This window comes from Giraffa tippelskirchi, chromosome 3 (assembly GCF_054371585.1).
Source record: "Giraffa tippelskirchi isolate mGirTip1 chromosome 3, T2T-mGirTip1v1.2.pri, whole genome shotgun sequence".
Classification (NCBI taxonomy): Eukaryota; Metazoa; Chordata; class Mammalia; order Artiodactyla; family Giraffidae; genus Giraffa; species Giraffa tippelskirchi.
The window spans coordinates 127,407,480-127,430,906 of NC_137277.1; the positions used below are offsets into that span (position 1 = coordinate 127,407,480).

Consider the following 23,427-nt stretch of genomic DNA (forward strand, 5'->3'; position numbering starts at 1 on the left):
TTGTATTAGTTTTGCAATTTTTGCATTTGAATCCTAGACTCAGTATTTGTTGGATGGTAATTATTTGGTGAAATTTGGTATTAATTCTGTTTACTTGGTGAACTTCCTTTCAATTTGGGAAGTTTTATTTATCATATTTGTTTATAACATTTACCTCTTCATCTTTGATATTTACAACAAAACTGTAAATTTATCATTAGAGAGAATATATTGAAGTGATTTTGGAAAATAGTGGGCTGGATTATGGTTAAACAGTGAAAAATGTATCCTTTGAGGCACAATTCACAATAGGAATTATTAACTGTTTTCATATTATATATCACAACATAAAGTCATGGAACAAACTTCTAAAGCCAAAAAACATTAACATTGCCATTTTATATTGTTATCTTATTAACATGTTTTTGAAGCAAAATAGTACAAATATTACAACTCATAGTTTTTAAAAGTAACATGAGAAAAGTGTCTAACCTAAAATTTACTTTATTTTAGATGAACTCACAAATTCCTCAGAAACCAGATTGTCTTTAGAAGACCTCTTCAGGAAAGACTTTGTGCTTCATGATCCAGAAGCTCGGTGGGTCAATGGTATGTATGTATGTTCTTATATGCTATGTTTATTTCATGTTCTGTGTGGTAAAAATTAAATAATGAGATTTGTATTAATACTTTAATTGACATTATTCTTCAATGATTTTATATACCATTTAATCAGAAATGTATACCTTGGCTCTTATGAATGAAAACCTTTTCTTAAGATAAGTCTTCAGTAAAATCACTCCCCAAACATTAGATTGACTGCTCTGTATCTGCTCTTCCCTCATAATCATTAATTATGTGACTTTAAACACATATTATATCTCTAGCATTTGTCTAAGTAATTCTCATTGGTGTAGAAGTATAGATATGGGGAGCCTATATGTAAGTGCTTCAAAGTTGACAATCAAGTTAATTTTCTTTTCTGTGTAGCTTTTTTTTTTTTAAGTTTAAATGCTATAAACTAAGGAGACTCTAACAAAGCTGAAATGACAGAAAGAGCATGGGAACCTATTGCATTTTGCTTTTTTCTGGCTTGGCCAAGAAACCACCTCAGCTTTCCTTAGGTTATTCCTTATTTTGCTATTTTCAAAAAGTTTTAAAAAACATTAGATTTTAAATTAATTAATTAACTCACAGCACTTAGTGGCTCCAGGGTCTTTGGTTTGTCTTTATGGGAGTTTGTAGGGGGAATTACTGTGTAATCCAGTCATAAGAAATGTGTTGGTGAAAAGCAAGTCAGAGGATTCCCTGGTGGTCCAGTGGTAAAGACTCCATGCTTCCACTGAAGTTTGCAGAGGCTCTATCCCTCGTTGGGGAACTAAGATCTCACATGCAACATGATGCAGCCAAAAATAAATAAAGAACTAAAAATTGTCTTTTAGAAAAGAAAGGAGGAAGTCAAATTTCCATTCCTTGAGTTTTACAATTTGCCTAACCATAGTAATCACTGTGGTTGTTGTTTTTGTTGTTTAGTTTCTAAGTTAAGGCTGACTCTTTTGTGACTCCATGGGTGGTAGCCCTTCCAGGCTCCTCTGTCCATGGGATTTCCCAGACAAGAATCCTGGAGTGGGTTGTCGTTTCTTCCTTTGGGGGACCTTCATGACCCAGGGATTAAACCCATGTCCTGTGTCTCCTGCATTGGAAGGTGGATTCTTTACCACTAGGACACCTGGGAAGCCCCAGTCACTGTGGCTTGATAGCTGTTAATCTTTGTCCTTCACTTTATTTAGACATAATATGTCAGTAATGCCTAACGTGGCTGTCGGGAACTTCATTAAGCATTACTGACAATAATATATATATATATATTTTTGCTTTGTTTTCAAGGCATAGAGTAGATTATTTCAAAGCATAGAACTTTGCCTTTTTATCTAATAAATACTGTCTCACAGTCCATCCTTTCTTCTCTAATATCCTAATTAAGTACATTTATGTCTGCAAATTAAGTGTCAATTTATGGAAGCTATAAAAATAATATAATTTATTTCACTAGGGCAGGGGCCAAATCATACTTGTTTACCTATCACTGATACAGTTTTTGGAGATCAGCAAGCACTTAAGATGATTTTTTTTTATTTGAATAAATAAATGAAAGCGTTTAATTGAATTTCAGTTTTATTTTTCTATAAACTCAAGTTTCAGTTGAAATTAGTTGCAAGATAAATATTATCATGCTGATGATATTACAAATAGAGAAAACATGATAGTAATTTTATTAATCTATTTTTGTATATTTTGATTCTGAATTCTTCATAAACTTCAGTCTTGCCATATTGTTGCCTTTGCATTATGATTATTTCAGATGTACAAAACTCTATGATTTATTTCAGATGAGTACTATTACTAAATTTTAAGAAGGGATATAATTTTCTAGTATTGTTCTAATAAGTGGATCTCTCACAAACCATTCTCCTGATGTGCTAATGTAATTTTGCAAGTCATCTTTTCACCTGCTAGCCAGTATTTTCTTTTTATCAAAGGAGATGACCAAAAAAAAAAATATGAGTCATTAGATTTGAAATGCTGAATAATATTCTGTTTTCTTCACCATGAGTTTGATCAAACTGTTAGAAATATGTGTAGTCTTTTACCTTGGAAAGCAAGAAAAATCATGGGTCTCATCTCCCTTCTCAGTTTAGATTGGACTATTTAAAAAGTCATTTACTCCTGTGTGTAACTGCACTTCAGTATCGAAGTACCAAAGGACTGGAGGGATGTTTAAGCAGTGAACTGCGTGCTAAATTAGGGCATATTTCAATATCTAGGGCACACATTCTACCCTAATGCTTCTCAAGATATCAAAATAATATTATTTGGAGTAAGTCATTTTAATCATTTTTTCATAATTTCTTTACCAATCATTGGTAAACCTGATTTTGAGACGATATCCTGGGATAAAGCTACAATGTTATTATTGTATTCTAAGTAAAACCTAAAATCAATAATACTTATAAAAGAATTTGACATAAAACAACCCTTTAACCAGGATTAAACAAAATCTAAGCTCTTAGAGGCATGCCGTCTTCATAAATCCCACTGAAGGAATTGATTCACTGTCAGTAGATTGTGTGCACTGGGTTGCTTTTCAATCAAGGGGATAGATTTGTCTTCATTTATTCCTCTTATGCAATCCAGATCACTTTTCTGGCAATCACTAGATACTTTGCCTATTCATGTATTCCTCACAAAGCCAGAAAATACAATGGGAACTGTGAGTACAATGTGTAACCCTGGCTTCATTGTCACAGATTATGTCTAGATGTAAAATGTGAGCTTCTTTTTGCTAATAATGTTTCACCAGGATTCCAAAGTATATAAGTGGATTGAAGGAGTCTAACCTATACTCATTTGGAAAGTTCAGTTAATTGTTAGGGGTCACTATATGAGTGTTTAATACATTGCTAGTGAAGAAGACTGAAGGCTTATAGATGATCCTGACATGTGTAGGCAGAAGTGCAGTAATGTCCATTCATTATGCTCCTTCACCATTAATAGATATGTGAATGTCAGTGCAGCCTTGGATGGGTGCTCATGTTCCTGGTTAGTAGAACATCTGCCTTCCCCTACACCTACTCAGATATCTGAAATCTCCATTTTTATAGTGTCTTCTTCCTAGTTATGTCACCTTGAGTCCTGGAAATCTATCTTCTTTAATGTTATTCATCTCCCACATCCATTTGAGGATCAATCCATCATCAAAAAAAAATCTCATATTGAGGGGCTTCTGTGCTAAGCTTTGTGCTGGATCTTTATAGATGTATTTCATAGATAGCGTGTAAGTTATAATGGTGAACTCCAGAAAAATGAGGCTAAAGCAAAAAATTTATCCAAAACACAGCTGATCAGAGTTGGAGCATGCTTTAATCAATAGGTTCAAAGTATAAAACCTATCTTCTCTCACTGTTTCACTGAGGTGCCATTCCCAATTTTTAACACATACAGTTATTACCTCCTTGACAGCCTCATGGTTACAGATCTCAGTGTGACTAATCCTTTCATGTTGAATATTGCAATCATGTCATTTCCCAGGTGTATCCATATAATGGTAACTTATGTGGTCACTGAAAGAAAAATGTATAAGCATATTTATTGATGTGTATGGTAGAAGGAGAAGAGGGCAACAGAGGATGAGATGGTTGGATGGCATCACCAATGCAATGGACATGAACTTGGGCAAACTCCATGAGATGGTGAGGGACAGGGAATCTTGGCATGCTACAGACCATGGGGTCACAAAGAATCAGATATGACTTGGTGACTAAAAACAATGTGGTATAAAAAGTGAACAAAGATGTCTTTAAAACAGAGTGGATGTTATATGGTTTACACTGTCTCTCCTGTATACCAGTGCGTGTTTACAAACGGCTGAATTTTGACCCGAATTTTTTTCTTTTTGGCTTACTCATTTTCTCTAAATTTTATTTGATAAATGTATACATTTGTGATTTTATAACTATTTTTTCTTTTTTAAATTTTTAATTCTATTTTTATTTTATAAGTGAATTTTTATTTACAAGTGGATTTGCAAGTAAAGTTGTGTTTGTCTTAAGTGTACAGCAAAGAGATTTAGTTATGCATATACATATATCCATTCTTTTTCAGATTCTTTTCCTATATAGGTTATTATAGAATATTGACTAGAGTTCCCTGTGCTGTACAGTAGGTCATTGTTGATTACCTGTTTTATATATAGAAGCATATATATGTTAATCACAGACTCCTTCATAAATAAGAAGTTTCATGGGTCTCTAGGCCTCCAGCAGTCTCCTGGCAAATACAACTTTGTAAGGCTCCACTAAAAATTGTAAGCTCACTTCTCAAAAAAATCAGAGGGACCCCTCTGCCAGTTGAATAAATTTCAAAGTCTTCCTGGTGTATTCCAGGCCTCTCAGAATCAAGCTTGGCCTCTTTCGTACTCCTCTACTGTACATTATGTTTCAGAGATATTGAATTACTTGATATTTTTCATATGTCTCAAAAGCTCTTTTGACTTGGTACTTTTGTCCACACGGTTTTCTCTACCTGGAATCCCTTCCCCAATCAGAGAGCCTGCATTTTTATCCCACTTGAAACCTGATTCCCAGGTGCAAAGACAGTGACTGTTCCTTTTCCTGCCAGCAGTAAGGAACATCATCTTCCTGTAAACCTCAGAGGCTGATCTCTCATATAGAAATTTTTTCCTTGATTATAACATATTTAACTACTCTAAGGCAGTGCTTCTAAAACTATTGTGAAAGACCACTATCTTAAAATTTAATAATTTGTTTTTATTTCTTATTTGGCATGAATCTATATTTTTGAAAAATACAATAAAAAGTGAATTACTAGAAAATAAAGTGATAAATATGCATTTCATATACAGTCTCCAAATTTATCTTCTTATAATCAACCATTCAAAAATTACATTGCAAAAATATAATAAGTACCACAATAATAATGGGCTCCAAAAAAAGAAATTTCACATCTTGCTTTGTTTGAGAGAGGATCTACAGACAACTCATAGAAGGGATTGTTATTAGTAATTTTGGTAATTCCTAAATCAGAATTAAACAAATAGTGAGAGAAATAGTGATTATTCACTTTACATGCCAATTCTCAGATTTTAAACAGGAGCTAGTGTGTCAACCGGAGAAGGCAATGGCACCCCACTCCAGTACTCTTGTCTGGAAAATCCCATGGATGGAGGAGCCTGGTAGGCTACAGTCCATGGGGTCGCTGAGAGTCGGACACGACTGAGCGACTTCACTTTCACTTTTTCCTTTCATACACTGGAGAAGGAAATGGCAACCCACTCCAGTATTCTTGCCTGGAGAATCCCAGGGACGGCGGAGCCTGGTGGGCTGCCGTCTATGGGGTCGCACAGAGTCGGACACGACTGAAGCGACTTAGCAGCAGCAGCAGCAGCAGCAGTGTGTCAACAATATTCAGAGGCTTTACTGTAGAAAATGAACTAGATTCCTTCTTGTTAACTAACCTAGGTTAGATTGACAACACTAATCTCAGGGGATGATATATATCTAGTCTATCTCTATTTTTTTTTTAATAACATTATTGGTGAGAAGAAATTAGTCTCTAAAATAAGGATGGTGGCAATGGAAGGAGAGATCTTATAGCAATTTTAGCAATTTTGGTATATTCACTTTAAAGTTTTATACAAAATGAATCAAGTGATACTGTAGTTTTAAACTCTATCTTCAACTCTTTACCACTAGCTAATTTCAAAATTTATTCTGTAGGTTATAAATCATTTATCCATCAAAAACAGATTTTGGATTTTAAGTACATCTGAGGTATAGTGAAAAGACTATGGTTAAGTCATAACACATGCTGGAGGTCAGGAGACCCATGAAACTTTTTCATGGGAGAAAGCCAAGCTTCTGCTCAGGTATTAATAAATTAGTCAATTTATCATGCATTTGGATCTGTAGCACTGTCAAATTGCTACCAAAGCATCTAAATGCTTATCCTCAGTTAAACTTACCCCATTGTGGACCAGTGGTCAACAAATCCCAGCTGGGTGCAGTCTAGCAATGTCACTCTAAGAGCAGCCCAATTCTAAGAAACAATAAACCCTGAGAAACAGGACTTGTGTCACGTTGATGTAAAAGTCAACCCAGCAATTAGCACATTGCTGGGATCCAACTAGGATGCAAAATAGTTCAGTTAGCACAGTGAGATACATTTCCTGATATATGAAGGTGGGCCCATTTGATCCACGATCAGTATAAGTTTCTTTTAGGTTCTCTTTCTTATGGTGTGCATAGATTTTTTTTCTTTTAATCTATACAAAGTTTTCTTTGCCAGTGTCCATCCCATATATGAGATTTTGCAGTTTTTTTTTTTTTTAATGGCTAGCTGGGATGAGTGATCATGTGTGAGGCTCTGGCTATAATTGTGATTTTATTGGACTAAATGTTGGAGCCAGCTGTACTTATCTACCACATGATACTCAAACCTATTATCTTCAAAATGATGTGTCAAAGTATGACATATTGAAAATAATAAAAAGTCCTTAAAAGGAGATTAACCAGATAAAAGAAGATGAAAAAAAAAAAAATTCAGCTATTTTTAAAAGCCTTCCAAAGCTTGGTTTCTTCATCTGTGTTTGAGATAATAGTTCCTATAGGTAAGAGCACAATGAAAACAAGCTACAGTTTATAAAACACAAAGATAAAAGGTAAATGCAAAAAATAAGAACACACATATGAAAAGCAAAATCTGGAACCTAATAAATCTTTGAATGGTAGAGATCCTGACGACAGCTTTTAGAGATGCTCTGGGTAACTGATAATTCTTTAAAATACCTCCAGCAGACTTATGCTGATGAATCATATTCAAGATTTTTAATATAAAGTAAAAAGCCATTGTTGTAATGTTCATGAAAAATAAAACAAATTGCTGAAATAGTACCAATAATATTTACAGTAATAAGGGAACTCATAATTAGGGAAATCAGACAAAATAATCATATTTGTTTCTTTGTTTGTTTAGCACTGTTTTAGCATGCAAGAATTTTTGTCCCTCAGTTCAATTTGGTTGTATTGCAGAAAATGTTGGATTTATTTGTATGCACAGAGCTAGTTACACTTCTGACAGCATTATGACTCCCAGCCCTGAGTCAAAATTTTAACTCTTTCAACTTATTTTTAATTTTTCTCTGTTTTTTTTTTATAACCATCAGCAAAGCTGATATTTTTAAGAGGTAGAGTTGAATTTGTGACTGTGATTTCTTGAGTTTTTGAGGGTAATTTATATTTTTATTGAGACATAGTTTAATTAGTTTATCATGCCTGGTATTTTTTAAAGTAAGGATGTCAAAATATCTTGCTATCAAGAGTAGATCACTTCCTGCCAAAATTAAAGTGCTCATGATAGTGTATCATTAAAGCATATTTACTTTTATGCAGATTACCAAAAATGTTCTCTTTATTACTATAGGATTTGTATCCTCCATATGCTTTTATGAACATTTAAATTAATCTATATTAAAAACATTAGAAATAAAAAATAAAATTAGAATATTTACTATAAAAATCAAACTGTGGTAATTTTACATACTAGTTGCAAGTATTCATACTTTTGTTTGAAATTAAAATCTAGTTTTTTAAGAAAATATTTTAAAGATTCCAGCTTATGTTAAAGTGATACTATTTATACTAAACAATTTACCCATAAAATCCAGTGTTAACATTTCAGGGAGAAAATATTAGGAAAATAAAATTTATTTCTATGTTTTTATAACACATGGATTACTTAAGAGTATTTAAAGGGAGTTGAAGATATAAACTGAACTTTAGATTTTGAAAACTAAACTTTCATATTACAATCTATATAGTAGAAAAGTATATTTTGATTTTTTAAAAGCGAACAAAAAAGTCTGTGTGAGTGGTAAGAAACAGTTATGCTTATGTTCGTCAAGCATTATTGAATTCCAAAACTACATGCCCTGCACAGTTCTGTATATTGCAGGTGAAACCTGTTGACATTTAGAAGGTTTGCAATAAAACAGATTGTGTACTTATAGTGCATTCCACATAATCATGGTTGGTCTTGGCTTTTTGGCCCAGGAACGGGGTTTGTCAACACAAATGTAGATTAATAGACACTTTGACATCGACATCTATTTTCCATCAATTTATCCATCTATCCTTTTATTCATTCAAGATGTATTTACTGAGAATAGACAAAAATTCTTCTAGATACAGGATGTAAAAATGAATAAACACAGTTCTTTTGCTCAGAGAAATTATGCTTTCCCCATTGTTTACAGTATCTTTTCTGATATATAGAATGTGAAGAAGTAAAATTAGTAATCAGTAAGCTGTGATTGGAGTAGAAAGTAGAGATAATTGGAGAGTTGCCAGAAATATTCAGTTTAGACTATGATGAGGTTTGGTTAACATTCTTTTCCCCAGAATCCAGACCATATATCCATTTTCCACACTTCTGTCCCTAATAGGATGCAGGACACACTGTAGCACATTTTGGTTTTTGAACTCTTTTATTCTCTTTGCCCTTCCTTTACTTGATACAGTTTCCTCTTATATGTGATAGTAGTTATGGCTAAGGAGAAGGCAATGGCACCCCACTCCAGTACTCTTGCCTGGAAAATCCCATGGATGGAGGAGCCTGGTAGGCTGCAGTCCATGGGGTCGCTAGGAGTTGGAGACGACTGAGCGACTTCACTTTCACTTTTCCCTTTCATGCACTGGAGAAGGAAATGGCAACCCACTCCAGTATTCTTGCCTGGAGAATCCCAGGGATGGGGGAGCCTCGTGGGTTGCCGTCTATGGGGTCGCACAGAGTCGGACAAGACTGAAGCGACTTAGCAGCAGCAGCAGCAGTTATGGCTAATATATACATGAACCACTGACATGTTTAAAAGAAATAAAATATAATTATGGTACCCAGGGAATTCAGAAACTAGATGAACATAACATCCCTGAAATAATCAAACAACAATTTGATGATAAACTCCTGGGTCATTACTGAGGGGAAAAAAACAAAACTGTAAGAGATCAATTTGAGTTAAGAATAATTAGAGTCATCTTTATGGAAAAGGTGAGGTTCAGTCTTAGTGTAGAGGTCACATGAGAGCAAGAGAAGAAAGAGGATGTCCCTGGGACAACAAGGAAGTATTATGACAGGGTCATAGGAATTGGCATAGTGTGTAAGACTATCTGTAATGTCCTACGCCTGTGTGTGTGTTTAAAATTAATGGTGAAAAAAGGCAATCAACTCAGATTGGTGTATATTTAGAATATTAATACTATCATTTTACTATACCTGTTATACTTTGATCTACTTCAGCAGAATCATATAATTAGATTATGATTTTAAAACAGAAGAATTTGAAGTTACTCTGATCATTACCAGCTATATCATTTCCTTGGAATTAGAATAGGAATTTCATCTAATGTGTTTATGATACATTCCTGTTTACATTTACTCTTCCACTTCTCTAAGATGTTTCAACATGCCTTAGATATTTGTGTTTCTTTGAAAAACTTTGTTTGGAGGCAGAGTAGGCATTAATTTTGTGTTATACATGAGTAAGTTGAGACACTGTGTTTTTTTCTTCACTTCTCCCCAATTCAAAATCAGCACTTAAGTCTGGCCAGAATCCAGGTTTTCCATGTTCAGTGTTGGGCAGAATACATCACCGTAGAGAAAATGTCTTCAGTGAAGTATTTTTGTGTTTTCCTTAAACTAATTTTTAATACTGTTTATAAACTATTAAAAACATATATCTGGCTTAAGGAGAGATGTATTAAGAGAAGATGAGTAATAATAAGACAAGATTTCCTTTGACTCATATCTGACAGTTTGAATTTGACCAGAATTTTTAGGTGATTTTGAGAAAGCATAATTGTTTTGTATCATCAGTTGTAACTGTAAAAACAAAAGCCTTGCACAAAAAGTAAAAAATAGTGACATTTACACATTAAGCTTTTAATTCAACTTGCTTTGCCTGAGTCATGTTTTGTGCTTGTGTGTATGGCAGGGTGTGTGTGTGTGTGTGTGTGTGTGCATTTCTTTCTAAGGCTAATTTTACTTAATCATGTTAGTCATGTAGTCAGAGGGAATGGGCCATTGAGACCTTTGGGTAACACACACTCAACTATTCTGCTATGTTATATTGGATAAACAAGTATTAAACACACAGGTACATTTCAGAAAGTCTTTAGTTAGAAGAATTGCTTGAGATAATTTTGTTAAACATTAAAAGGCTAAGATTCTCTATAGTAATTCATTTCAAGCATGAGCATTTAGTCAACTGAAATGTTCCATCCTGTTCACAGGGTTTGGTTTCATGTGTGCTCAAGGAGGCACATACAATAGTATATCTAGCATTTTACTTCTATTTCCTTTCAATATTTATCTTTTATTTTTGTTCTTGGTAAAAATTAAATACTATTTTTATATAGTCCTGTAGGGCTGCAAACAAATTGTAATATGTTATTTCATTAATTTATTATTAATGTCAATAATGTGTTATATTTTTTGGAGATTTATCTAATAGGAGCTATTAACCATGCTTGCATTTTTAATTTATCATACATGATGTTTATAGGTCTCTAATTTAAGTGAAGATATGTTCATTTTATAAATCAACAAACTGAAGTTTCAAGCAAATGTGGCTTTATCAGGTCCACACAGCTAAAGGGAGGCAGATTCAAGCTTTAAGGTAATATATTCTACTGTTAATTTCAGGCAACAATGAGCATAATAACTGTTAACAAATTAAAGTTTTAGAAATATAATATTAAGAAAAGATATAACACATATAGAAAATAGTTTTTAGATGTAAGATTAAGCATAAACTATATAATTAATGTTGGGAAAGTGAAACTTCTCTAATCAATTTATACAAGAACTCTGAAATAAGATGTGCACAGAATTTAATGTGGAATTTAAAATTTAATGTGGATAGAAAACAGAGTATTACACTGGGATTCAGGAGCCTGGATCGGTAGCTGAATATTCACCTTGGGAAAACCTCATCACCATCACTGTGCTGGACCTCAGGTTCTTCTTGATCAGTGTGTTTGATCGAATAACACAGTCAATTAGATATCAATGAGATGGCACAAGTTTTCTTACTTGGGATTACCCAAATTTGCATGTGGTTGCACAGTTGGCCCTAGAGTAATTGGCAATGTGACTACAATGCATACTTCTGAACTTCCTATTACCTAGTTCAAGTGGAAGTTTTATTATTATTAGCAGTAGTGTTAGAAGAATTTTAAAATTCTGTTATCACTTTCAAAACTTGATTCTACTCCATATCAATTTCCAACAGACTTACCAAATGACACCAGTAATCTGATAATGCAATTTACTCTGTCTTGTAAGATGCCAAGATTTTAATCATCAATAATGATAATAGCTTAATGACTTTTGCATTTATTTATGGGTTAAAATATTAATTGTGTCTTGTTTCAAATGAGCATTGAAAATTAGGGGCAGTGAAGAAGGTCTAAGAAGGGGATATTCTGATCATGCCATTTATTATACAATTTTTATAATTTAACTTTTTCCATTATACATAAAAGTGAAAAGAATAGTGTAATGAACCTCTAAGTAATTATGATCAATTTGTGAATGATTACCAACATGCTATGGTAATTCTTCAGCCAAGGATACAAATACGAGTGTGAAATACAAAAGACTGGAAAAATGAAAGGAATAAATCTAAATGAAGCAAAAAAGGAGAGTTGTTGTTGGAGATGTCCTAAAGGGAATGATTGCTTGCTGATCTGGAATGCTGATCTGGAATGATCTGGAATCATGATCTGGAATGATCTGCATGCTGATTCCATGGTTTCTGGAACTGTGCTAATTCTGAATGACATACCTTTTTTAAAAAAAAAAAAAATTATTTATTTTTGGCTGTACTGGGTCTTCATTGCTGCACAGGATTTTCTCTAGCTGTGGAGACCAAGAGCTTCTCTCCATTTGTGGTATGTGGGCCTCTCTTGCTGTGGACCTTGGGCTCTAGAACACAGGGTCATAGTTATGGCACATGGACTTTGTTGCTCAGCAGCATGTGGGATCTTCCAAGATCAAGAATCCAACATGTGTCTTCTAGGGGTTAGCTCTCCAGGTAGATTCTTTATCACTGAGCCACCAGGGAAACTGATACATTTATCTTTAAGAGTAAAGGCAAGGAGATTAAACCAGAATTATGAGTGTGAATTCTTGCAATATGATTGAAAAAAGTCAGACCTCGAGAAACAAGAAATTGGAGGTGCTATCAGAACCATCATTGGATGCAAAAGGCAATCCTATTAGTAAGGGGTTTGATTTTTCATGCAGATTTCAGAGTTAACAAAAATGAAAGCCTGCGGGGATGGATGTCTGCTCAACTGCAATATGTTACATGTAACAAGCATAGTCTTCCATCTTTTGATGAGGCTAGTTTAAGTACAAAGTAGTGATTTCTCCATTACTTATTATTGTTACAGAGAGGTTGGGTGATCACATGATAAGGATGCCTTGGTAAGATTCATATAATGGATAGAAAATTGTAAAAGATCTCTGAGTGTAACTTTAGTTCTGAGACTTCATAATTTTTTTCTCCATGTCAACATAAAGTCATAGTATAAACCACTGTTTTAATACATCTTTGGTTTAGGAAACCAGTTGGTGCTTTGGCTTAAAACCCTAAGGAACTGTCAGCTTTCACAGAAATTCCTCCGCTTCTTGTTTCCACACTAGACATCTCTAGTATATGACATAACACTGTTTTCTCTTTGTTTTGACTGGCCATATGGAGTTTCTGAAACATAATTTAAAAGCTGATCTCACTTTGCACTTTCAGTTGATAACACCTTGGCATACTGCTTTGTGCTGTCAATACCTGTGCCAGTTTTAATGAGCTTGAATATTCATTACAGGAGTTGTGTACTCAAACCATTAACCTGTCACTTCTTTGTTCTTGCAAATAGCATCTGAAAGCAAGTAGCTTGCACCTACCTGGTCCCTGATGATATTGAATTTGTAAGTGAAAAATTACACACATTAATTAGTTGCATGTGTATATGTTTCCCCCTTTTTCCTAGGAGTATGAATGTTCACTAGGTTTTCTGCCATTACCAGTTTTGCTAATTGTTTAATTTTTCTTTTGATACTCCATGACAAAATACTTTTTACATTGCCATCCTTGGGTTTTAATTCCACAAAGATGCTACTATATTCAAAAGATTATAAAAAATATAAACTCTCTTAATAAGAAAAGAGAGTAACACCTTTTGTAGCACTAAGTACTGCATAATCTTTTTTGACTGTTGATTTTAGATGACTATGTTGCTCTGTACTATGTTGCTCTCTGAGGTCCTCCCAACCAGCAAGGTAGAGAAGCAACCTGTCTATATGTCAGGGCAGAATGTTTGACAAAGGAAAGGTTAGGCCTCCAGCAGTTGGAGCTTTACATCTGTCTCTGGTTGAGCTGGTAGGCAAGTCACTTGACTTCTTTAAGTGGCCAAGTCATTACTCACAAGACTGAAGATAATTTGTCTTTCACTTCCTCCTAGAGCCACTGTGAGAATCACATGGGATGTAAGATCTCTAAAAATGTTAAATCACTTAAAAAGTTCTGTCTCTGTTCTTATTTACAGAGAACTGATATTCATTTCACTAGATAGTATGGCCTTGGCCAAGTCAACCAATATGCTTGGCATTACTTTTATCAAAGTACCATAGTGAGAATCACAGCACCTAATTATTACTTGGGTATTGCGTATGTGCCAGGCAGTTGGTTGTTTATAGTGTTCGACTTTATTTAATCCTCACAACAATGCTCTGAATAGTTTTTATGATCTCCGCTTCACTACTGAAGAAACCAAACCCAGAGACCTTAGAAACTATCCCAGGCTCGCATAGCTAGTAAGTAGCAGACCTGGGGAGAGATTCCTCAGGTTATAGGATGAGGAGAGATTAAGGGTACAAAGTTGCAGTTATGCAAGATGAATACATTCTGAGGATCTAATGTACAGCAATGTGATGACAGTTAACACTATTGTATTGTTTTTCTAGATATCTGCTAAGACACAAAATAAAAGAGAAAATGTTAACTGTGAGGTGAAAAGTGAAAGTGAAAGTTGTATCCAACTCTTTGCGACCCCATGGACTGTATAGTCCATGGAATTCTCCAGGTCAGAATACTGGAGTGGGTAGCCATTCCCTTCTCCAGGGGATCTTCCCAACCCAGGGATCAGACCCAGGACTCCCACATTGCAGGTGTATTTTTTACCAGCTGAGTCACAAGGGAAGCCCGATAATACTGGAGTGGGTAGCCTATCCCTTCTCCAGTGGATCCTCCCAACCCAGGAATCAAACTGGAGTCTCCTGCATTGCAGGCCGATTCTTTACCAGCTCAGCTACCAGGAAAGCCCTAACTGTGAGGTCATGGCTGTTAATTAGTTTGATTGCATTGATTAATACATAGTGTATATGCATATATAAACCGACTCATGGATATGAGTTTGAGCAAGCTCTGGAAGTTAGTGGTGGACAGGTAAGCCTGGCATGCTGCATCCATGGGCTCACAAAAAGTCGGACATGACTGAGCGACTGAACTGATATATAAACATCAACTTATATACCTTAAATATATACAATTTGCATTTGCCAATCATGCCTCAATAAAGTTGGGAGAAAAAAAAATTAATTACTTAAAATTCAGTCAAAAAAACTGCCTAGATAAGAGTACAGAAGAAAAAGATCACAAACGTGCTACTTTAATTTTGTGTTTATTGTGCTACTTTAATTTTGTTTTGTTTTGGCCAAATTTGCCAAACATCCTGCTATTACTCTCCCTATCTGCTTTGAAATCCCAACTCTTGCTATCATATTTGAGGGCACATTTTTCAGTTCTTATTACTTATAGTTCCTGTTACTCATTGAATCAGCTGAAAAGCCATGGCATGTGCAACTCTTGTGACCCCATGGACTATAGCCTGCCAGGCTCCTTTGTCCAGTGGAATTTTCCAGGTAAGAATACTGGAGTGGGTCTCCATTTCCTCCTCCAGGGGATCTTCCTGACCCATGGATGACCTGCATCTCCTGTGGCTCCTGCACTGGCAGATTCTTTACTGCTGATCTACCTGGGAAGCACCAACCCCCCATCCCCAACCAACTGAGCGACTTAATGTTTATTAAGTTTATTTAAACATAAATAAATACAAATATTAAACATAAATAAAATTGTTTATTTAAACAATAAAGTTCTTATTGTTTAAAGATCCTATAATTCATTGAAGGAGCTGAAAAGCCTTGGTTACACACGACTGGCATTTGCTCTCACCAAACTACCACTTTCTACTCTCCAAAACTTGCCATACCAAAGAATAGTGCTCAAACCATGGAAAAGGTACACACTGTTGCATGTTCCCCTGTTAAGTTTATGTCCTCAAACCTTTCCTTTCTAAAGCAGAAGTAGAAACTTCAGCTCTGCTTGAAATTCAACCCTGGCTTTCCTAGTCTTCTCTATTTTTTGAGAAAGCCTCCTGGACTAATTTATGCTCAGCTGTTTGAGACTTTCACTGGTCAAGTCAGTTTCCTCAGAGCAGGAATGTTAAACTTTGTCTGTATTTTCAGATTCAAAAAACAATGTCTTGCATGTAGTTATTTTCACAAATGAATTGGCAATTTGGTGCCACACACAGACCCTCATTTTAATTTGAAAACAGACATAATTGTGAGGGTAGGCTTTAAAATGTTTCCTCACAGTTTTAGAAGAAATATATATAGTAGAGGACATTATTTCTTCTTTCAGCAATTCAAAAGAAGAAAAGCATTCAGTTTATTTAAAGCTTACAAAGGAACTAAATTATCATGATCAGCTATTATGACCAGTCATAGTGTGGATTTTGATTACTGATGGGCAAATTCCCATATCAAGTTACACATATTTTAAAAAATGAATATTTTTTTCGCCACAATTGATGAGACAAGTTGTAATGACTAGATATATTTGTTTCTGTTGGGATCCCTGAAATATTCATTTTTGTCATGGAATGTCGGTCAGGAAGCAACAGTTAGAACTGGACATGGAACAACAGACTGGTTCCAAATAGGAAAAGGAGTATGTCAAGGCTGTATATTGTCACCCTGCTTATTTAACTTATATGCAGAGTACATCATGAGAAACACTGGCTGGAAGAAACACAAGCTGGAATCAGGATTGCCAGGAGAAATATCAATAACCTCAGATATGCAGATGACACCACCCTTATGGCAGAAAGCGAAGAAGAACTAAAGAGCCTCTTGATGAAAGTGAAAGAGGAGAGTGAAAAAGTTGGCTTAAAGCTCAACGTTCAGAAAACTAAGATCATGGCATCTGGTCCCATCACTTCATGGGAAATAGATGGGGAAACAGTGGAAACAGTGTCAGACTTTATTTTGGGGGGCTCCAAATCACTGCAGATGGTGATTGCAGCCATGAAATTAAAAGACGCTTACTCCTTGGAAGGAAGGTTATGACCAATCTAGATAGCATATTTAAAAGCAGAGACATTACTTTGCCAACAAAAGTCCATCTAGTCAAGGCTATGGTTTTTCCAGTGGTCATGTATGGATGTGAGAGTTGGATGGTGAAGAAAGCTGAGTGCCGCAGAATTGTTGCTTTTGAACTGTGGTGTTGGAGAAGACTCTTGAGAGTCCCTTGGACTGCAAGGAGATCCAACCAGTCCATCCTAAAGGAGATCAGTCCTGGGTGTTCATTGGAAGCACTGATGCTGAAGCTGAAACTCCAGTACTTTGGCCACCTCATGTGAAGAGTTGACTCATTGGAAAAGATCCTAATGCTGGAAAGGATTGGGGGCAGGAGAAGGGGACGACAGAGGATGAGATGGCTGGATGGCATCACCGACTCAACGGACATGGGTTTGGGTAGACTCCAGGAGTTGGTGATGGACAGGGAAGTTTGGTGTGCTGTGATTCATGGGTTCGCAAAGAGTCGGACACGACTGAGTGACTGAACTTACCTGAAACCAAATATCTCAAAATAGAGGAACTATGCTAGAATTCAGTACATTGTTGGAGGTGTCCTGCATGCCGGCAGGGCAATAGATTTTGCTGAATTCTGTCATTATCTAGGGCTTTCCAGGTGACTCAGTGTTAAAAGAATCCACCTGCCAATTCAGGAGATGCAGGTTTGATACCTGGGTTGGGAAGATTTCCTGGAGAAGAGAATGGCAATCCACGCCAGTATTTTTGCCTGGGAAACCCCATGGACAGAGGAGTCTGGCAGGCTACAGTCCATATGGTTTCAAAAGAGTCTAAAACTATTTAGTGACTAAATAACAGCAGCAGCATCATTATCTGCAGTTGCACCATAAAAGACAAATACAAATATAGAAACTTCAAAATATGAATAATTTGGACCTTTAAAGAGAGCGGTTTTGGGCTACTGGGAAAGGTTGCTTCCTTAGAGCTGATTCTTTATACCAAGAACTGAAAGTGTCTGCAGACCTAAGATAGGGATGATCTATGTAATCAGGCAGAAAATAGGTGAAGTGCTGAAAATATACTATATCTTCATGAGCATCTATTGAGTTTTTACGTTCAGAAATTTCTTTTCTTTTTTTGTTCACATCGGGTTTCTATGCATCAAGTTACTGTTTTCTCTTTGATTTTTCAAACTTTTCATTACAATGGAAGTTGATCTAGATAGGCAAAACTGTAAGAGGTTTTAGAAAATTGTTCCCCAGTTTACCATAAGATACTTGAGAGTGAGAGCAATGTTGAATTTATTTTAATTCTGTGGGTTCCAGCTCAGTGCCTGACACCTTTTTGGTGTTCAGTAATCTTTTAGTTAAATCGTGCATTACCCGCCACTATCCACAGTCATCATACCAAGCCCTATGTTAGACTTAAGTGAATCTTGTGATAACTGTGGATTTTCTCAAGGTCATAAGACACAGAGAGTCATAGTTAAAACAAACCCAGTGATTCTTATATTTGTTATGTGCTGTGCTCAGTCGCTCAGTCACTCAGTCCTGTCTGACTCTTTGCAACCCCATGGACTGTAGCCCACCAGGCTCTTCGGTCCATGGGGATTCTCCAGGCAAGAATACTAGAGTGGGTTGCCATACCCTCCTCTAGGGGATCTTCCCAACCCAGGGATGGTACCCAGGTTTCCTGGATTGCAGGCAGATTCTTTACCATCTGAGCCACCAGGGAAGCTTTATTATAAATCATTATTAATTTATAAATTTATATTCCTGTTATAAATCAGGAATTTTAGTATAAATCAGTATTACTATATTACTGGCTTTTCTGACCTCTATAGTAATTTTCTGATTGTAGATTTATTGATTTCATGCAATCTAAAAGGTCGGTTTTAAAGGAAGAAGACACTAACAGTGATTGGTAGTCTGTGCCTGGGGTTTTGCCAAGAAGAGACATTTTGACAACAGAATTATCTGGTTTCTCCCCCCAAAGAGACCCATAATGCTTAAGATGATTCTTTGCTCTGTCTTTTTTACCTATCATTACACCAGTTATTATTTCCCTCTCTTGACTAAGCTGAATATTCCAACAGCTCCCCAAATTTACCTTCCACATGACTTTTTTTCCATCTTCATTTAGGCATCAATTCTGCTCAATGAATACCTCCAATGCTTCCATTGAAATTCTGGCTCTTGAAGGCCTTAATTATATTTATTCTTCATATCATTATATACTATGTCTATTTCCATTTTATTCTTTACAGTTTGTCTATGATTATATTTGCAACACACTATCATATTTCATTTTAATTTACTAAACAGATTTTCAATTTATTTTAATTTCTTTTTAAGAAAAATATCTAGTCTTCCATAAACAGGTTAGTATCAGTCATTATCTCTCCCTCTCAATCCCCGAGATTATATTCTGTAAATTTTTTTTCATAAACATTGTGTTCCTGCTTATCTTTGGAGTAAAGACTGTCTGTCTAGACTCAGCATTTATTCCTGTTGACTCTGCTGGGTCTTCCAACTATCCACATACAGAACAGGTGGAACTGTATCTGCTTTGATAATTCTTAGCATCTAAGCAGACTCCAGCTTAGTGGTATCTTATGAAAATGAATATTGCCTCTTTTCCCATTTCTTCAATTCTTGCCTCTCTGATACTTTGAAAGTGAAAGTCACTTGGTAGTATCTGAGTCTTTGCAACCCTGTGGACTGTAGCCTGCCAGACTCCTCTGTTCATGGAATTCTCCAGGCCAGAATACTGGAGTGGGTAGCCTTTCCTGTCTCCAGGGGACCTTCCCAACCCAGGGATTGAACCCAGGTCTCCCACAAAGCAGGCAGATTCATTACCATTGGAACCACCAGGAAAGTTCCTTTCTGATGCTTTAAACAGTACTAATGAAAAAAAATCATGTTGCATTCCCAAGAATCCCGTTTTAGGAAGATTCTTCTTGCTTGTACTCAGGTCTGCATCTCTTTGCTTATAGGACTACAGATTACAAAACATATGGGCTCCATCAATATCTTTCCTAGCCCTTCCTATTTCCCAAGTATTTGCTAAAAGCTGACATTCTAATGGATATTGTAAGAATGACACTTCAGGGAGGAGAGATTGAGAAAGTATGGTAAAGCATGTAGGATATTTTAAATAGCACCTAAGCAGCAGACTTAATTATCTGGTTAATACACGCACTTGAATTTTAGATCCAAGGGATGGACAATGGTAGCAAGTGGGAGCAAAAGACTCTTGTGTGTGGGGGTGTCTGTGTGCGTGTGTGTGTGTGTTATGTATTCATTTTATGACAACATAGCTTGGTGATCCAAATATTGGAGTTTTTAATCCAACTCTTAAGAAGATGATGGAAATTCTTCCCAGTTTCTCAAAAGTTGATGGTTCTATTTTTTAGTGTAGTGTGATATTTGCTAAATACAACTGTATTTGTTAAAATGTATAATTTGGTAGTTCCCCAGGTGGTGCATTGGTAAAGATTCTGCCTGCCAATGCAAGAGACATAAGGGATGCGAGTTCAATCCCTGGGTTTGGGAAGATCCCCTAGAGAAGGAACTGGCAACCCACTCCAGTATTCTTGCCTGGAGAATTCCGTGGACAGAAGAGCCTAGCGGGCTACAGCCCAAGGGGTCACAAAGATTCAGACATGATTGAGCACACACAGTACATAATTTGGTAGAATTTTTGGAGAACATATAGAAAGTACTGCTAGTAAGATACCATTTCATTTTAATAAACTTTGGACATTTTTTACTTTTTAAGTTCTGAATGACATTTATTCTGTTTTGACTTCTTTTAAGTTGTTCAGATCACCAAAACATTCCTTGTAATTTAAAGTAAATTTAGGATCAATAAATCACTGAAAGTCTGATGAGATGCAGCATCAGAGCAGCTCTATTCACAAGACAGGAGTTACAATTACTAATTAATAAGCACTAATGAGCTTCTGCATCTTTATATGAGTTATATGCTTAATAATTTTTTATTTTGAAGTTTTAATGAAATTAAAATTATACACAATAGCTAATAAAGATAGCTTTAATATTTATAAAAACAAGATATTTGAGAGACATTTTAATAGAAAACTTGAAATTATCCCATGTCTTGGATTGGATTTTAAGATTTCTAATTGACACCAATTTAGAAATTAAAAATAAAAAAGAATACCCATGCCCTAGCTCTGCTTCCATTTCATGTGTAAATTTGGGAACATTCTTCATTTTAGGTATCTCACTTAGTTGAAGGCCATCCATGAGTTCAAAATACTGTTTCAGGGGGCCTCACAGTAAATTAGAGGTTATGATAATTATTAAAGAACTCCCTGAACTTCTTACAGCTTTGGTTTTCCATCTCTTTTTGTCTTGAGACTTTGTTCTAACAAAAACACACATGAAAGGAGCGAGAGAGAAGAGACAAAGAGAATAACTCCTCCGAATAAAGTTTAAATCCTGCAGGAGGTCTGGAGTCTGCCAAATGTCTCTCCTTTTTTCCTGGCAGCCCCTGGAGGCTTTTGTGAAACCTTGAGGGCTTCAAGGAGCACAGGATGGAAACCACAACACACAGCGTGTTTTCAAGATCAAAGGATATATTCGAATACTTGCAGTAATATGCAAAGCGTCCAAATATAATGTTCAGTATTATTTTACTTTTCTAGTAATTTATTTCTTTGTAATCTATCCATCCATCATTTTTTCCAATTCATTACTTCTTTTAAACATATGAATTAGTATGATACTTATTATTTTTTTAAATTAATTGGTATTAGAGTATAGCTGATTTATAATGTTGTATTAATTTCAGCTGTATAGCAAAACGAATCAGTTATGCATATACATTTAGATTAGTATCTCATATAGGTCATTACAGAGTACTGAATAGAGTTCCCTATGCAATACAGTAGGTTCTTATTAGTTATCTGTTTTATACATAGTAGCGTGTATATGTTCAGTAAGTGTTATGATGAATTAAGTCCCTAATTTGAATCAAATTTGATCAAGAAGGATGAAAAGAAATAGTAATTTTTTAAAACTGTAATGTCACAAGTTTAAAGTATGCCAATTTTAGTGCTTTGTGTGATTTAATGCTATGTGGTGTTTTTACTGGAGGTCTCTATGTTATGCATTTGTACAGATATGAGTTGGTGAAAGGTTGTTTTTCTTTTTTCTTTGAAGTATTGAAAGTATTTTCTTTGAGTAAAATTTGAAATCACTGTGGAATTTTATGATATTTACAAACTGCCTTTATATGGTCATATTATTTTATGGTTAGTTTATATCTCATTATTTCTGTGATTGCCAGCTGGTCAAATATATACTTTTATTTGTTTTACTTGCTGATGAAACTGAACTGTTTTCACTAATTATAACAGTTACTTTGAATAAGCATGTTAGTCACTTAGTCATGTCCAACTCCTTGCAGCCCTATGGACTCCTGTCCATGGATTGGGCAGGGCAAGCCTGTCAGGCTCCTCTGTTTGTGGGATTTCCCAGGAAAAAATATTGGAGTAGGTTACCATTTTGTCCTCCAGGGGATCTTCCCAACCCAAGAATCAAACCTGCAAGCATATTCTATACTGTCTGAGTCACCAGGGAAGCCCATAGTCAAATAAATCAAGGACGTGATTGATGAAAAGGAAATGTTCTCAAAAGTATTTCAAAAATTGAGATTATTTTATAAACTGATCTATATTCTCACAACAAAGCAGAAAATTGAAGCTGTATTATTGTGAACAGCAACAACAACAACAAAACACTTGCCTCAATATAATTTCATGAATTTGCTTTGATTTTTAAAAAATTTTACACAAGTAAATTTCTTGATTTTCTTCTGCAGTTTTGATTAGTTAAATATACACTTACTGAGTTCCTATATATACCACACATATATATGGTTTTGGAAATACAGATGAATGAGAATTTATATATTAACTCAAGGGTAAGTTAGAGATGTAAGCAAACAATTTCAGTAAAATGTTTGGATATCATGTGCGGTTAGAAATATACTGAAGACAAATTTTAGAGCAGAAGAAAGATTGACTTTCTGTGGTGGAGCCTTTACAAAAGAAATACAGCTTGTGCAGGGGTTTCAAGAATGAATAGAAGTTTCTAAATGAACAAAAATGGATCAGAGAGTAGTACTGGCTGAGGGAACAATGGTGTCTTTACATGCAGAGATGCAGCCCAAATGCTTTTCTGTTTAATATTTGAGAAATTTCTTGTTTCCATCTTTTATTCTTCAACTTGCTGATTGTTTTACCCAAGACAAATAAATGAAAAAAAAAAAAACTTTCTGTTAGTGATAATTTTTGTAAATCTATCTGTAATACATACAAAGATATCTGGGGAAGAAAATATTTTATATCAAAGTTTTTAGATTTGACCATGCAAAAGCTTGGGTTCCAAAAAACTGTCTATGAAA

General features: G+C 35.3%; 1 protein-coding gene across 2 annotated transcripts in view; it reads left to right on the forward strand.

The window, feature by feature from the left end:
* DPP10 (dipeptidyl peptidase like 10) overlaps window positions 1-23,427 on the forward strand; it is a 747,248-nt gene that overhangs the window by 212,723 nt on the left and 511,098 nt on the right. For both annotated transcript variants that reach the window (XM_081579273.1, XM_081579274.1), the window contains exon 3: window positions 493-588. In XM_081579273.1, the coding sequence (XP_081435399.1) occupies window positions 493-588 (96 nt within the window). The remainder of the gene's footprint in view (window positions 1-492; window positions 589-23,427) is intronic.